The sequence below is a fragment of the Nannospalax galili genome, unplaced genomic scaffold (genome assembly GCF_000622305.1).
Source record: "Nannospalax galili isolate Female #2095 unplaced genomic scaffold, S.galili_v1.0 scaffold456, whole genome shotgun sequence".
Taxonomy (NCBI): domain Eukaryota; kingdom Metazoa; phylum Chordata; class Mammalia; order Rodentia; family Spalacidae; genus Nannospalax; species Nannospalax galili.
Genome location: NW_008337055.1, coordinates 874,083 through 888,870, shown reverse-complemented (window position 1 = coordinate 888,870; position 14,788 = coordinate 874,083). Strand labels below are relative to the sequence as shown.

Here is a 14,788-nt window from a genome sequence, read left to right as displayed (position 1 = left end):
AGGTAGCGGTCTCAGGTTTTGGGCAATGTGCCGGGATGAGGCCCACGGATTCAGAGTCTCGTGTGGCCAAGCATCAAAAGAATCTTTTTAGCTACCAGATTTTATATATTTCTTTTCTGGCTGAAGTCCTTCTGACTTACGTCAGTAACTTCAGTGTTTTCTTGAGATATGGCTCACACCCTGTGGTCACTTATCACCAACACACAGACACTCAACTCACATAGGTTCTGTTTGGTTGCTAAGTTACAACTTAGCTTCTTATCTACTTATCTACTTCACACAGTGTCACAGCAATGTTCAGTTTGGTTTCAGAGTTTACAGAGTTAATATTCATCTTTAATTTCTGATTTCTAAATTCCTAATAAATTCCTAATACATTCAGTACAATGGTAGATGGACTTGCCCAACTGGAGTTTTAATTTGCTCTGATGGGCTGAATGGAGGGTGAGTCAGTTTGGGGAGCTGCCTGGCCTCCTGTGTAATGGAACCAGGGTCCTGACTGAGGATACACCTGAGGTTGATCCTTACAGACCCCAGGCAGAGAGCTTGCCATGGTGATTCTCCCATGGTCCCCACACAGGGCTGAGCAGCACATGTGGAGACCTAGTTAAGCTGAACTTGAGTCCTCTCCTGCATAGAACATGGCAAGTGCTCTCCAGAGTGAGATGTCTGACCCTCCCTTTCTTATGGCACCTGTCACCTCGGTTTCTCCTCTTCTCTTCATTCCCTGGAAATTTTTCAGCAGAAGAGACATATTCACATGGTGGACGTGAATGTTATGTCTGTGGACATGCTTGTCAGCCCCTCTGTGGCCCTCAACTCATCCACATAGGGGAACTCAGTGAGATCTGCCTCCTAAGGCTATGTGGTTACCTGGGATGCGGGGGACGGTGTAACTTCCAAAAATAATAGTCTTTATTATTGTATCAGAACAGTCAGTTGTCATCATCAGAGCACAGTCTTGGGCCGCAGAAGAGTAAACACAGAGGGAATTCCCAAAAAGACTCTTAGGTAAACGCATGACTGTGTGGCCACAGCGGACGGTCCTGTGAGCGACTAGTGTAAAGAAGGTGTGCATCTAAGTCAGGGGTGGCCGTGTGCGATGGCTGCTGACTCACCGTGGTTTAAAATATTTGCTTCCTTTTCTGATTATAAAATTACCTCTTCATATACAAGTACGGACATGCTGGAGAGCTGGCTCAGTGGTTAAAGCCATGCGTAGCTCTTGCAGGTTCCCAGTATGGCTCACCCTTCCTCCAATTCCAGATCCAGGGCCCAATTCCCTCCTCTGGTCTCCACAGGCACTGCACACACGTGTACACACATAAACAGAAATAAAAGAGATCCTTAAGAACTATTAAGATTCAAAAGGAAAGTAAAATGTAAAAAGCTAAGGAGAACATAGGCTAAGAAGTCCAGGTCTAGGCCGACCTCCTAGGATGCCAGGCTAGAAAGGTGACTATGGACCAGTCATTCAGCACCTCTAACTGCAGCTGTGTCCTGTGCTACGTGGTGGGGATTGAACTCCGGATCTCACATGCGTAGGCACGCACTCAGCTACATCTTGGTCTTTCTTTACTTCTGCTTCAGACAAGGTCTTACGAAGGTGGCTAGGCTGGCCTGTATATGGTCCAGACTGGCCTTGGAAGCCAGACAGCAGAGAGCACAGAAACTCACGATGTCATTCCTACTTTCTACCGGATCTTAGTCTTCAGGTTCCTTCCATATATTCACTACCTTAAATGGAGGGGGCGACAGTCCTCTCTCCCTATAACAGGTGTTCCGTGACTGCCCTTCTTTGTGTCCTCCCTCCCTCCCTCTCTCCCTTCTATTCAAACCCCCCAAATGTTTTTTATTTATTTGAAAGATAGTATACTTAAATAAAAACCTATTATTCTTCAATCTGAAAAAAAAAAAAAGCTGAGTAGTTTCAATGAAGTAAAGACACAGGCAAATACTTCTTGCTTAGGCATGAGTGAGGACTACTGCGGTGTTTTCTAAGTGAAGGACTTTCCATGACAGTACCACTTACTGAAGAAACGTAATAGCAATGAGTTATAGGTGCTGAAAAGTGGGCACCCCCCCACACCTGTACAGCAGCTGAGCTCCTTGGGGGCGCTCTCGTGCAGCTTCGTCTGAGTCCACATACAGCCACCTCTTCCCGACGCCTGGGGAAGTCTCCGGGTCCAACAGGAGGGACCTTGGGACACTGTGTTTCATCTCGGCCTCCAGTCTAATCATTCCAGGCACTTTTGACAGGCAGGAGTGGTCCCTGCTCTTCCCAAGCCCGGGCCCAGTCTGGTATTGGCAATAATTTCTCTCCTCTGTTTGATCCACTGTTGGGGCAGATTCGCTACCATTCACCTGCCCTGTTGGAGAGTCAATTAGCCTGCTTGACTGTGGCTCTCTAGTTTGGGAAGAAGGAGTTTTCCCTTTTGAAGAATTTTTAGAGGGCTGCTCTGGAAGTGATGAAAGCTTGGAGGCAGGGTTAGAGGTGGGGGAGTTCCTCCCAAGGACTCAAAAGTCAGGTCTGGAGGGCGGCTGCTTTTTCTTCTCCACTCAAAACCACTCAAGTAATCAGGAGGCTTGGAAACAGAGTTCACTGATTTTCCTCTCTGGACATGACTTTGTGGTTTGGGTTCATCAGCACCCCTGGCTTCCTAAGCCAGCCTCTCTCCAGAACAGTGTGAGGTCACAGACTAAGCACTTCATCAGCCAGAAGATTTGGGATAAAAGGCAGCTCTCCTCCCGTGGCACGTTGCTGAGCTCTCTCTGCTGATCCTCTTCCGGAGTCTGAGAGAAGAGCTGTGATGACTTCCCTCGGGGTGACCATGAGGGTGGACTACAGCGGCAGTTAATTCTACCTCTACCTTTGCAGCCTTGAAGCTTTGAATGTTTTCCTGATTCACACACGTCCTAGTTTGGGTTCTGTTGCTGTGATAAACACGACAACAAAAGCAACTTGGGGAGAAAAGGGTTTATTTAACTAACAGCTCACTGTCCATGACAGAGGGAAGCCAGGGCAGGAGCCTGAAGGCAGGACATGAAGCAGAGAACACGGAGGAGCCCTGCTGCCTGTCTGGTTTCCCTTGGCTTGCCCAGCTACCTTTTAGTACAGCACAGGCCAATCTTTCCAGAAGGAGGAACTTCCTCAGTTGAGGTTTTATCTTCCCAGGTGCGTCAAGTTGACAGCTGACGTTAACGATGACAGCATGCATCATGATTCTTCCTTAGTCGGCAAGCACTCCTTGGAATAAACGCTCACTAAATAATCACCAGCTTGGCCATGTAACACGGGAATTAAATTTTCATTCTATATAAACCTTCTTCAAACTAGAGGCACTAAGCTTCCCAAGGAAACAAATACATCAGTGTACACAAGAAAGAGTTTCTTGTCACATGAGGGCAGAATGTCTTCAGTACGGTAGCTAATAGAGGCAGGCTTTCTAGTAAACTGCAGGGAGTGATGTGGAAATGAGACTTCAAGTGTTGATTGATTGATTGATTGATTGATTGATTGATTGACTGTGTACCTTGCCTGAAGGAACAGGTTGAGAAATGACACCACTGGCAGCAGGCACAAGGGACCCTGGGTAGAGTGCGGGGACAGCGTGTGTCCCTGGCTCCTCAGGGCTCATCCCTCTGAGGCTGACAGAGCTTATAGGACTCTGGGAGGGGGCTTGGAGGGTGGGACTGCCTCTGGCTTCCTGAATGCTGAATCACAGTGTCCTGTCATCCCTCAGCCCAGCATCAGTGGTGTGGATCTTGATAAGTTCCGGGAAATTCTGCTACGCCACTGTGACGTGAATAAGGATGGCAAGATCCAGAAGTCTGAGCTGGCACTCTGTCTTGGCCTGAAAATTGCCCCCTGATCTCCAGATGCCCTGCCTCGTCTGCTTGTGTTTCTGTGCTCTTGCTGTGAGCAGTTTGTCTGCGCTTTGATCTCAGAGACCCATCAGCAAACTTCTTGGATGGTGTGGTACTTGTGGGTATCCTGGGCAGAGGGAGGGTCTAGGGTGCTGCTTCCTAAGCCAGCCATGGTTCTGTCCCAGGGGATGTTCGCATGCAGCACTCTCCCCTTGGCCTTGACCTTTCTGTCCTCCATGGGCTCAGCTAACCTGCTCGACCTTCCCAGTCACCATCCCCTTCACCCACCGTCTCCTGTTCTTCCTCCAGAGCTTTCTTCTGAGTTAAAGTGTCACCTGTGGCTGTCTGTCAAGTGGATTTTCATGTGGAAATAAATCTGCAGTCAAAACTGAAGTTGTGATTTTTGAAGTGTTCCCCCTGCTGGTTCGGGAGCTGGGGGGGGGGTGTCCCAGAGAAGCCACTGGGTCCAGCTGAGGTAGCAGCTGCTCACGGTGATTTTTTATTGGATGGCGTATTAGTTTCTTTTCTGTTGCTGTGATAGAAGCACTGATCATGGGAACTTATAAAAGAAAGAGTTTATTTAGCTTATGGTTCCAAGGGGCAAGAGTCCATCATGGTGGGGAGGCATGGGGGCAGAGGTGGCTGGAGTAAGAGCAGGAGCTAACTCTCACATCTTCAAGTAGGCACAGGAAGCAGAGAGTGACTTGAGAACTCTGTAGGCTGTGCCCTGAGAGACCTGCTTCTTCCAGCATGGCCACACCTTCTAAGACCTCCCCAAACTCTCAAAACCAAGTGGGGACAGAATGTCCAAATACCTGAAGCCTACGGGGGACATTCTCATCCAAACCACCACAGACAGGAAGACCACAGCACCCTTGGCTAGGCGTTTTAACTCTTGATAGCTTCATCCTCCAGCCTCTTGCTTCTGTTTCCTGAGTGCTAGGATTACAAGTGTGTGCCACGGTGCCCAGCTGGATTTCATTCTCAACGCTTTGGTGAGTTCACCTGCCCAGGTAGGAGGAGCTAGAAAAGAAATGCAGAGGGGCCTGAGCGGTGGCTCAGCTGTTAGGAGCACTGGCTGCTCTTGCAGAGGACCTGGGTTTGATTCCCAGTAACCACACGGCAGCTAACAACCATTTGTAACTCCAGTTCCAGGGGATCTGACCCCATCTTCTGATCTCCGTAGGCATTACATGACATAGGTACACTGACATACATGTAGGCAAAACATGCATTAAAAAAATAAATAAAAAAAAAAGAAATGCAGAGAAAATGTTTCTAAGGCTGCCCAGGCACCTGCCTGGCTCCATTGCTTCCTCTCCCAGCAGCGTCGCCCAGCAAATTTAGGGTCCCTGAGGCTTTCCTACCGCAGCGTCTCTCATGAGCACTTCTGCACACTCTTAGCCCACTGAGATGGTTAATCTTAATAATCAACATGGTAAGATCTAAAACCACCTAGGAGACAGGTCTCTGGGCATGCCTGTGAGGGATGACCTTGTTTTAGTTGGTGTGGGAAGACCCACGCACTGTGAGCGGTGCCATTCCCCAGATGGGACCCTGGACTGTGTAAGTGGAGAAAGGGTGTTGAGCAGCAGCACGTATCCATCCATCTCTGTCTCCTGGCTGTGGACGTGATGTGTCCAGACCCTGCAAACTCTTGTTGCCTGACTCCCTGCTGTGATGGGCTGTATCCTGGAACTGTGAGCTAAGACAAACCCCTGCTTCTGTCAGGTATTTTATCACAGTGACTGGAAACATAGCTAGGTCAGCCACCGTGTCCCCGTTTAACAGTTTCCATGTGTCCCCCTTACTCTTGTGGTCGCTTGCACTCCCGGTTGCTTGCGGAACATGTGTCATTATTAATGAAAGTAGCCGTCTGAAGTTTGCTTCGACCCTGCAAACGTGTGCTGAGGGAGAGTGACAGATGCTTTCCTTTACTACTTTAATTGCTAATATCATTGTTTAAAATCACGTGTAATGACTCTTGCTGTAAGGAAAATCTAAAGCTGGAAGTTTCTTCTGTGAACTAAAATGCTTCACGGCAGTTGACTGTTGTCTCATTGGCAGGAGGGCCGGCATTGTGCTACCAGAGGGGAGGCATTCTAAGGAAGGACTCGGGCTATCAGACCAATGGAACAGTAGACCCCACAGAATTAAAATTTCCCCAGGAGTCCTGTGCTGGGGGAAGGGGAAGCTGAAGTCCGGGTGTCGGCAAGAGGAGGAGCATTCCTGAGAGCTGCACATATTGCTGGCAACGAGAGTCAACCTATTTCCTGAGAAATCTTTTCCATAAAATTGTAACTTTGCTACAGAAAAAGGTAGAAAGAAACTATCCCCCACCCCTGCCCTTGAGTTTGGCCAAACTTTAAACTAACTCATTTGCCTCTGCCAATTTCTGTTTTCTAGTTTCTTTAAGAAGTAAGTTTATGGATGCAGCTGCTTCATATAGCATTAGGCCAGAAGTAGGCCATTGGCCAAACAAAGGCACCCAGTATTCTAAACGCTCTAGACTATGTCCAGTCAGAAGAGACATATAATGGGGGGGCACTGTAAATGAGGCACTGAGACACATCTCACCGTAGAATTAGGAGCTACGGTTAAATTCTTGAGCCCACCACATACCAGTTTTATAATAATAGTTCTCATATCTCATACATTAATACTGACATGCCACCACTTTGAATATCAATTTCTTCATTTATTGAACAAAAATAGGGACATGGCACAGCTGGTAACATGCTTCTGCACAAGCACAAGCCTTGGAGTTTGGATCCCTAGCGCCCATGTTAGGAGCTAGATGAAGAGGCTCCCACCTTAATCTCCATGCTGGGGAGACGTAAACAGCTGGATTTCTGGAGGTTGCTGGCTGGCCAACATACTGAATCAGTGAGCTTCAGGTTAGAGAAAGACCCTGTCTCAAAAAATAAGGTATAATAATGTATAGAGGCTAGAGAAAGGTACCCAGTGCGGATCTCTGGCTTCCATGTGTACACACGCCTACAAGTCACACACACACACACACACACACACACACACACACACACACAGAAATAATGAGTCCCCATGTAGTGAGAAGGTTGTATCATCTGCCAAGCTACTGTGTGAGCATTTTGTAAATAGAATGCTCTAGGCAAACATGAAGTGGGACTGTGACTGTGGAAGGAGGGGTACTTCTGACATACCACCACCTTGTTCCCTGGCTCCACCTTGCTTCAGAAACTCCTGGTGCTCTCCCCAGGAGTGAGCCGGCCATCCTTCATGGGTCTGGGCATCAAACATTCCTGCTGGCTTTGAGTCCTCACTTCACACCTTGTGGTCACCTCAGAATCCATTCTGCTTGTGTATAATCTTTTTCTTTTTAGGTCCAGGTCTTATTCCCAAGTTGGAAAGAGTAGTAAGTCTTTCTAGCTTCTCCGGGAGACCTGCATTTAGTACAAAGTATTCAGGGATCTGTGATTGTACATGGGTTTCAAGCATGACAAAGAAAAAGCATAGGATGGGAAGACTCATAAGCCATCATCACAATTGTCACTACCATCACCATCATCATCACCATCACCACTATCACTATCTCATCATCACCATCATCACCATTTCATCACCACCATTATCACCATCTCATCATGATTATCACCATAATCATCACCATCATCATCATCATTATCATCACCAACATTATCACCACCATCATCATCACCACCATCATCATCACCATTACCATCATAATTACCAACATTATCACCATAACCATCATCATCATCACCATTCTCACTATCATCATGACCACCATCATCGCCACCATTATAATCATCACCATCACCACCATCACCATCACTATCATGACCATCGTCATCTCCACCACCTCAGAGTTCTTTCTGCTTCTGCTTAATTAATTTCTCTTTTGGGCCCAGCTTTTATTTCCAAGTTGGAAAGAATAGTAAGTCTTTCCAGCTTCTCCAGGGCACCTGCATCTAGATAAGGAATCTAAGGATGGCTGGGATATGCCTTTGGGTAGAAGCCACAGAAAAAGGCTGTCCATCTTGCTGAAGTAGGAACTAAGTTCCGAACAAAGGAGAGGGCTGTGATGAAGGTGTGATGGTTTGAATGAAAATGTCCCCATAGGCTCCAAGTATTTGGACATTTTGTCCCCACATGGTGGCCCTGTTTTGGGAGGTTTTAGAAGGTGTGGCTCTCCTGGAGCATGTCACTGGGGGTGACATGTCACTGGGGGCTCCCCAGCATGTCACTGGGGCTGGGCTTAGAGAGTTGTTAAGCCCTGCTGGATCTGGAGTTGCTCTTTGGTTTCCTGTGCCTGCGTGATGATGTGAGAGGTTAGCTTCCTCTCCTCCGCCAGCCATGATGGACTCTTGCCCCTTTGGAACCGTAAGCTCAAATAAACGCTTCCTTCTATAAATTGCTTGGGTCAGTGTTTCTATCACAGCCACAGAAAAGTGACTAATACGGTGCCATTCTTATTTCTGCTTTATGAACTGGAAAATTTGGACTGAAAGAGGGTAAGTAGATGCTACAAGGTCTCTCAGCTAGTAAGAGACCAAACAGGAAGCAAATCCATTTCTAGAATGGAGATAATGTTATCTCTAAGGTTGTATTCGAATTTTTTAGTTGCTAACATGAGGCATCCTCTCCTCGGGGTTTTGACTCAGGGCTCCAGTGGCTTTGACACAGTGACTTGAATCATTCTTTCCTTTCATCGAGGTGAAAACTGGTGATTTTTAAAACACAGTAGCTGCCAGCTGGGGCCGGGATTAGTGTGGAGCAAGTAAGATACTCCAGGAGCAAAAGCTAAGAGGTCATAGGAACATGGTGAGTTTGAGGCCAGCCTGGGCTACATAAGATCCTGTCTTAAAAACAAAGAAGGGGCTGGAGAGATGGCTCAGCAGTTAAGAGCACTGGCTGCTCTTGCAGAGAACCTGGGTTTGATTCCCAGCACCCACATGGAGGCTAACAACCATCTGTAACTCCAGTTCCACGGGATATGATGCCCCCTTCTGACCCCTGTGGGCATTACGTGACATGGGTGCACTTAACATACGTGCAGGCAATACACTTATACATGTAAAATAAAAATAATAAAAATATTTTGTTAAGAAGAAAGTATTTTTGCATGTGTCCTGTTCACATGAAGGCTCACTATGTTTCAACCATGGCAAAGAAAAAGTGGAGAACTAGGAGACTCATACCATCATCCACCATCATCAAGACCAGCATTTTCAATATCCTCAGCATCCTCAGCATCATCAGCAGTAGCATTTGCACCATCATCAGCATCATTAGTATCGGCAGCACCATCAGTAGCATCATTTTCAGCATCATCACCATAGTATCATCACATCACCATCGGCATCATCAGCATCATCAAATTATCAGCAGAAGCATCAGCACAATCATCAGCATGACTGTTAGTATCAGCAGCAGCATCTATCAAATATAACTCCCACTTTTACCAAGACATTAAAGGAACGATTTTGTCCTCTGCTTTGTGGGTGTACAGATGGAACTAAAATTGAGAGAACGTTGTACGTGGGGAGGAAGGGGATCATTTCTGTGGAAATCCTTGCTTGGTATGCACTGTGTCATTTATAAATCTGTTACTCTGAGTCAGCATCGTTCACTCTGTGCACAATTATAGTAATCTGCAGGCGAACGCTAATATTGCTAATGGTATTGCTGTGCTGGGTGATTATCTGAGAGCATTCTCAGCTGTTACACCAGATCACAGCATTCGTGTAACTCCAAATTAAGCTAGAAGTAGAAAAGGCGGCATTTGCTCAGCCAGAAAGTGCTATCAAAGTGGACAGCCTGCAATTAGATCTCACATGCTGTCACCAGGGGGCTGGCAGGCCTAGTTCACATGCTGAAGGGCTGAGGATGACCTTTAACAGATGTAGAGTCTCAGTACAAAGCCCCCGAGACAGGGGCAGATATACGAATCCCCCCAGCCACTCTATCTTCTCATCGTTGCTTTGGAGAGCATTTATTTTCTGGCTTCCAAAGGTCATCGCTGAGATCTGTGAAGGGCCCCAAAACCGGACCCGCCTGTGACCTTGTGTTTGGTGATCTCAGGGGTCAACTGAATCCTAACTGCTTACTGTTACTAGTCCCTTGATCATTTTCTGGGTATCTTTCTGTTTGCTTTGTTTGAGCAGAAAACTTCATTTCCAAACATTTTGCCTAGTATTATTACCTTCTCTGAGTATAGACTGGCACACCTGATACAAAGAGTCAGGCACCCCAAGGAACAGGTAGCCTCAGGAGTGAGGTCTGGCCTGTTTCTTAGAATTCAAGGAATCTCTTCCCCGCCCACCTCATCCCACCCCTTCCAGTAAGTTAAAGAATGGACATGCTCCTGAGTAAGGCAGACATTTGATTATTGCCATGTCTGGAACTGTCTGGATTTCAGTCCATGGAAACCCAGATCTGTTCCCAGGGGTAGCCGCATACATAGATGGTTATGGTGCCTCACAATCAAGGTCAACCCACTGGCTATGACTTTGGGTATGGGCCATTTGGCTTCCTGGCTGTATACAGTGTATATTTCTCCAGTAGCTAAATATATCCTAGGGGTGACTATCTTGTGAGGGCTGGTAACCCTCCAAACAACTGCCAGTGAGGTCACACTGCTAACGAGGACTCAGAAGTCCTTGAAGGATCCACTAATCCCAAGAAGGGTGGTCCACATGTGCCAGTACTGGTTGCTGAGGGACATGATAATGTGGGTGATACACTGGCCCCACTACACCCATGTGTGGCCAGTGTGGAAAAAAAACTGGACCTGGAGAATGACTATGAACTGTCAAGAGCACACATGCTACTGTGCTGTCCATCCTGCATCTGATGGACTGACTGACTCTGACTTAGGGTTAGTACCACTATGTAGTAGACCAAGAATAATTTGCTTTCACCTGGGAAGGTCCACAGTGGACATTTGACATGTCATGTTGCCCCAGAAATTTGTCATGGTTTTGGTGACTTGGGACTTGGTGTCCTGGCAATGACAAGGTGGTTTGCTCTGTATCATTAAGTTGATGATATTATGTTAACCTCTGATTCTCTTGCAGGTTCAGAGTCAGCAGCTGTGACCTAAGAACTTTCAGAGGCTGAGAGTCTGGGAGCTTACAGAGCTGAGAACTGCTCTGGAATCATGGGGATGGGTGGTGAACAATCCAGAGTGCAAAGACTTTGTTTGTCTGTCAGATTTTTGGTAGTTGTTTGGTTAGGTAAGACCAAAGTTCACCAAAGGCTGTCACTGGCAAGGTTCAGGCATATCCTTGACCCAATGACGCTCAAGCAATTGCACACCTTTCTGGGACTTATTGTTATATTAGGGAATATCATCCCCAACCTGGCCCAGATATTACGTCAGTTGTATACCTTAAATGACAAAGGAGGAGCATGGGATTGGACTCAGGCGGCTGAATGAGTGTTTGTAGCTGCCAAGCAGGCTGTTGGTCAAATGTAGATGCTTAAGACCAATTGATCAGACCCAACCATTTGAATTGTATGTGACCATTAATACACCAGGTTTTGGTTGAGGCCTGTGGCAATGTATGAGAGGCCAGTACCTAGAGGATTTGGGTCACAAATGAGAGAGGGGTCTGGGATCCACTACGCTCTTACAGAGAAGTAGTTACCAGCAGGTTATGCAGTCTTGCAGGATGGCAAATCTGTCATTGGGAGAGGCAACGGCCTAGATGGATTAGATCTTGGCGATCCACCTCAAAGTCAGGGGTGGCCCAAATCCCGATGTTAGCTGAGTGGGGAGCCTACCTGGATCAGAAGGCAGTACTAAGAAGTATTTCCCTAAGTTATAAGAGATCCTGAGACCAGTAAAATGTATAACAATGTTAGACATGGGTCTCCAGGTGATGGAGCCCATGGAGCCAAGTCTCTATTAAGAAGGGACCACTCTGACCCCTGAAACCAGTAGGGGCCACAGGACACATATGGACAGGAGCAGCAGTCTAGCTGTCTACTGACAAGGTCTGGGCAGGGGATAAGAATTGGGTCAAAGTAGCAGTGGTCTGAATTAAGCTCTATGTGGCTGGTAGTCATGAATGAGCCCTCCCCCCCCTACATGTGTACATCAGTAACTGAGCAGTGTGCAAGGGCTTACTATGGATCCCCACATGGCATAGGCAGGATTGGGAGGTGTGTCACCAGCCCCTGTGGGGCTGTCCCATGTGGGAAGACTTCTGGCGTGTAGAACAGGTCTATGACAGTTTATCATGTGTGAGGTCAAGAACCTCTGCTCAGCCCAAGGATGATGAAGTCGATCTGGTAGCCTTTCAGCTGATGCAAAGGCCAGTGGTGGAGAAAACCTCTGGGTGGCTGCCCTGATGACTTGGACACACAGAAAGCAAGACCAAGACTAATCCCAATGGAGACCAGGCCTCTCTCCGGAAGAGGTGTGGAATGCCTTTAGAGGTCAGGAGAGGGCATCAGATGCCCTGGAACTGGAGTTATGGATGGCTGTTCGCTGCCGTGTGGGTGCTGGGAACTGAGCAGTGCAGCCAGTGCTCTAACCACTGAGCCAGCTCTCCAGCCCCACCAGGCCCGTTTTCAAAGACTGGTCTGTCTTCTCACAACTCCTTTACTCTCTTTCTGCCTCATCGTGCTGCTTTAGAATTCAGTTTCCAGTTAAAATGACATGGAGTGGTTAAAGAGAGAGCATTCTGATATCATCTTTCCAAGTTCTTTTAGGTGTTATTTTCTGTGTTCAGCATTTTCTCACTTAAGGCTACTTACTTCAGAATTAGATGTGGTAAATTATAATGTGGCTTTTCTAATCCAGACAGCCAGACTGATAGCTCTCTTTAAAAGATGAATTTATGCTTGATTACAAATTACAAATTTTAAATAAGTGTTGAAGAGAATGATTTAAGGGGGGTAGATATTAAAAATTCAACCCACAAGGGAGTTGAGACTCTCCTCATTTTTTATATAATCATTAGAGGTTGGCTGACATCTATATAATACATGAAAGGTCAATATTTACTCCTGAAGTTTTTTGAATTGTGGGATGCATAGACAAGATCAGATTAACCAGGCAAAAAAGTTAAATTTAATTAAAAAATTTGTTATGGTTGTAAGGTATTAGAGAGTCACATTGGTGAGACCGAACCAACCTGCAATAGGCTCGACTGTCTTTACAGTCCCACTAAAGAAGGCTGAGATACAGTGAAACTCAGGCAAGGATTGGCTTAAAAAACAATATATATATATGGTCAAGGTTTATTTAAGAGCATTTAGTTTTTGCAAAAAATTGCACAGTACCTAAATGTACCATACCGAAGTAATTGACGTCCTGGCTGATCAGTCACCACACCTGGAGCTCACTCTCCTGCCACAGTCCATCAAAACTACCGTATCAGCATCATTATTGATTTTTTAAACTTGCCTTTTTAATGGCTTCCTACTTTCAATAGTTAGGCACCTAGGTCTCATTTTTAAATGAAAAGTTCTCCCTCAAGGAATAATCAATAGCCCAATCCCTGTCAATACTGAGTAAATAAGACAGTATACTCTATTAGACCAAATTTCCTAATACTTAATATATTTCATTACATGAATAATATCTAATTAGCCTCCTTTACTAAGGATATAAATCTAATTGCTTTGAAAGATTACAAGGTTCATTAAAAACTTTTATTTACAGCTAGCCCAGACCAAATTGGGTTGAATGTTCCCGCAACTATCTTGGACATATTGACACTGATTTCTTCTTTATTTTTGATTTCTTTATTTTTATTTTATGTGTATGATGTTATGCCTGCATGTATGTAAGTGCACCTGTGTCATGCAGTGCCTGCTAAGCAGAGGACAGAAGAGGTGTTGGATCCCCTGGAACTGGAGTTTCAGACGGTTGTCAGCCACTTTGTGGGTGCTGGGGTTTGAACCTGGGTCCTCTGCAAGAGCAGCCAGTGATCTTAACCCCTGAGCCATCTCTCCAGCCACCTCATTTCTTATTTCATTAAGCCTCATAAATTATAATTGTTTTTTCTAAGAAAGATAACATTAAACACCTTTCAACAACTTTTAGCAATATCAATGGCCTTCAGCCTTTCCTCAAATTTCTGATGTGGCTTTCTTTCACATTTGAAAGGAGAAACTTATTTAAATTCACCCCCGCAGCAGCTACAACTAGAAGCTGAAGTTAGAACAAAGGCAACTTTCTTGTACATACCCAGATTTAGCAGTTTGTTTTAAACACTCCCCTAACCCTTACAGAATTTTAGAATGGATATTTCTACAACTAACCAAAAAATATTTTACCCCAAATCAACAAAGAATTCATTACTCTTATTCAATACTGCTAAACCAGAACCATCCAACTTACTGAACAAAATTACAGTATTATTTATTTTTCCATATCTCAAGACAATTTCAATTTTTTCACACACCTCAGAAAAACGGCAAGTCTTTTTCTGGCTTTTTGGGATGAGCTTCCTTTGACTTCTCTCCATATGGAACTCCATTACTTTCTACATAAGTCTTTTCTTCCATAAGTGCACATCCTACTCCTAATACATTAACAGGTTTTTTCAGATGGAGCCAATAACTAAGGGAGAGGAACCATTATGTGATGTGGTGATGCTGGAACACAGCACTCTCCTGTAACCCCTGCAGCAAATGCGGACAATTCCCTAATTAACTCTTCGATTTACCATCAAATCTCTTATAAGGCTCCAGCCATCCCACTCCTGTTTTAAGCCATCTTGGTTCATTCTCAGACTCTTTTTTGTTATCAGTATAGCTCAGTTAAGAGCACTGGCTGCTCTTGCACAAGACCCAGGTTTCATTCCCAGCACCCACACGGTGGCTAACTACTGTCCATAACTCCAGTCTCAGGAGATCTGATGCCCTCTTCTGATCTCTATGGGCATTGCATGATATAGGTACA

General features: G+C 45.7%; 1 protein-coding gene across 3 annotated transcripts in view; it reads left to right on the top strand.

Annotated features, from left to right (window-relative positions):
* The window catches only part of Scgn (secretagogin, EF-hand calcium binding protein), a 44,360-nt gene extending 40,105 nt beyond the window's left edge, over nucleotides 1–4,255 (top strand). For all 3 annotated transcript variants that reach the window (XM_008831898.1, XM_008831897.1, XM_008831896.1), the window contains one exon: nucleotides 3,744–4,255. In XM_008831898.1, the coding sequence (XP_008830120.1) occupies nucleotides 3,744–3,872 (129 nt within the window). In that variant the 3' untranslated portion in view covers nucleotides 3,873–4,255. The remainder of the gene's footprint in view (nucleotides 1–3,743) is intronic.
* Nucleotides 4,256–14,788: the final 10,533 nt, after the last annotated feature.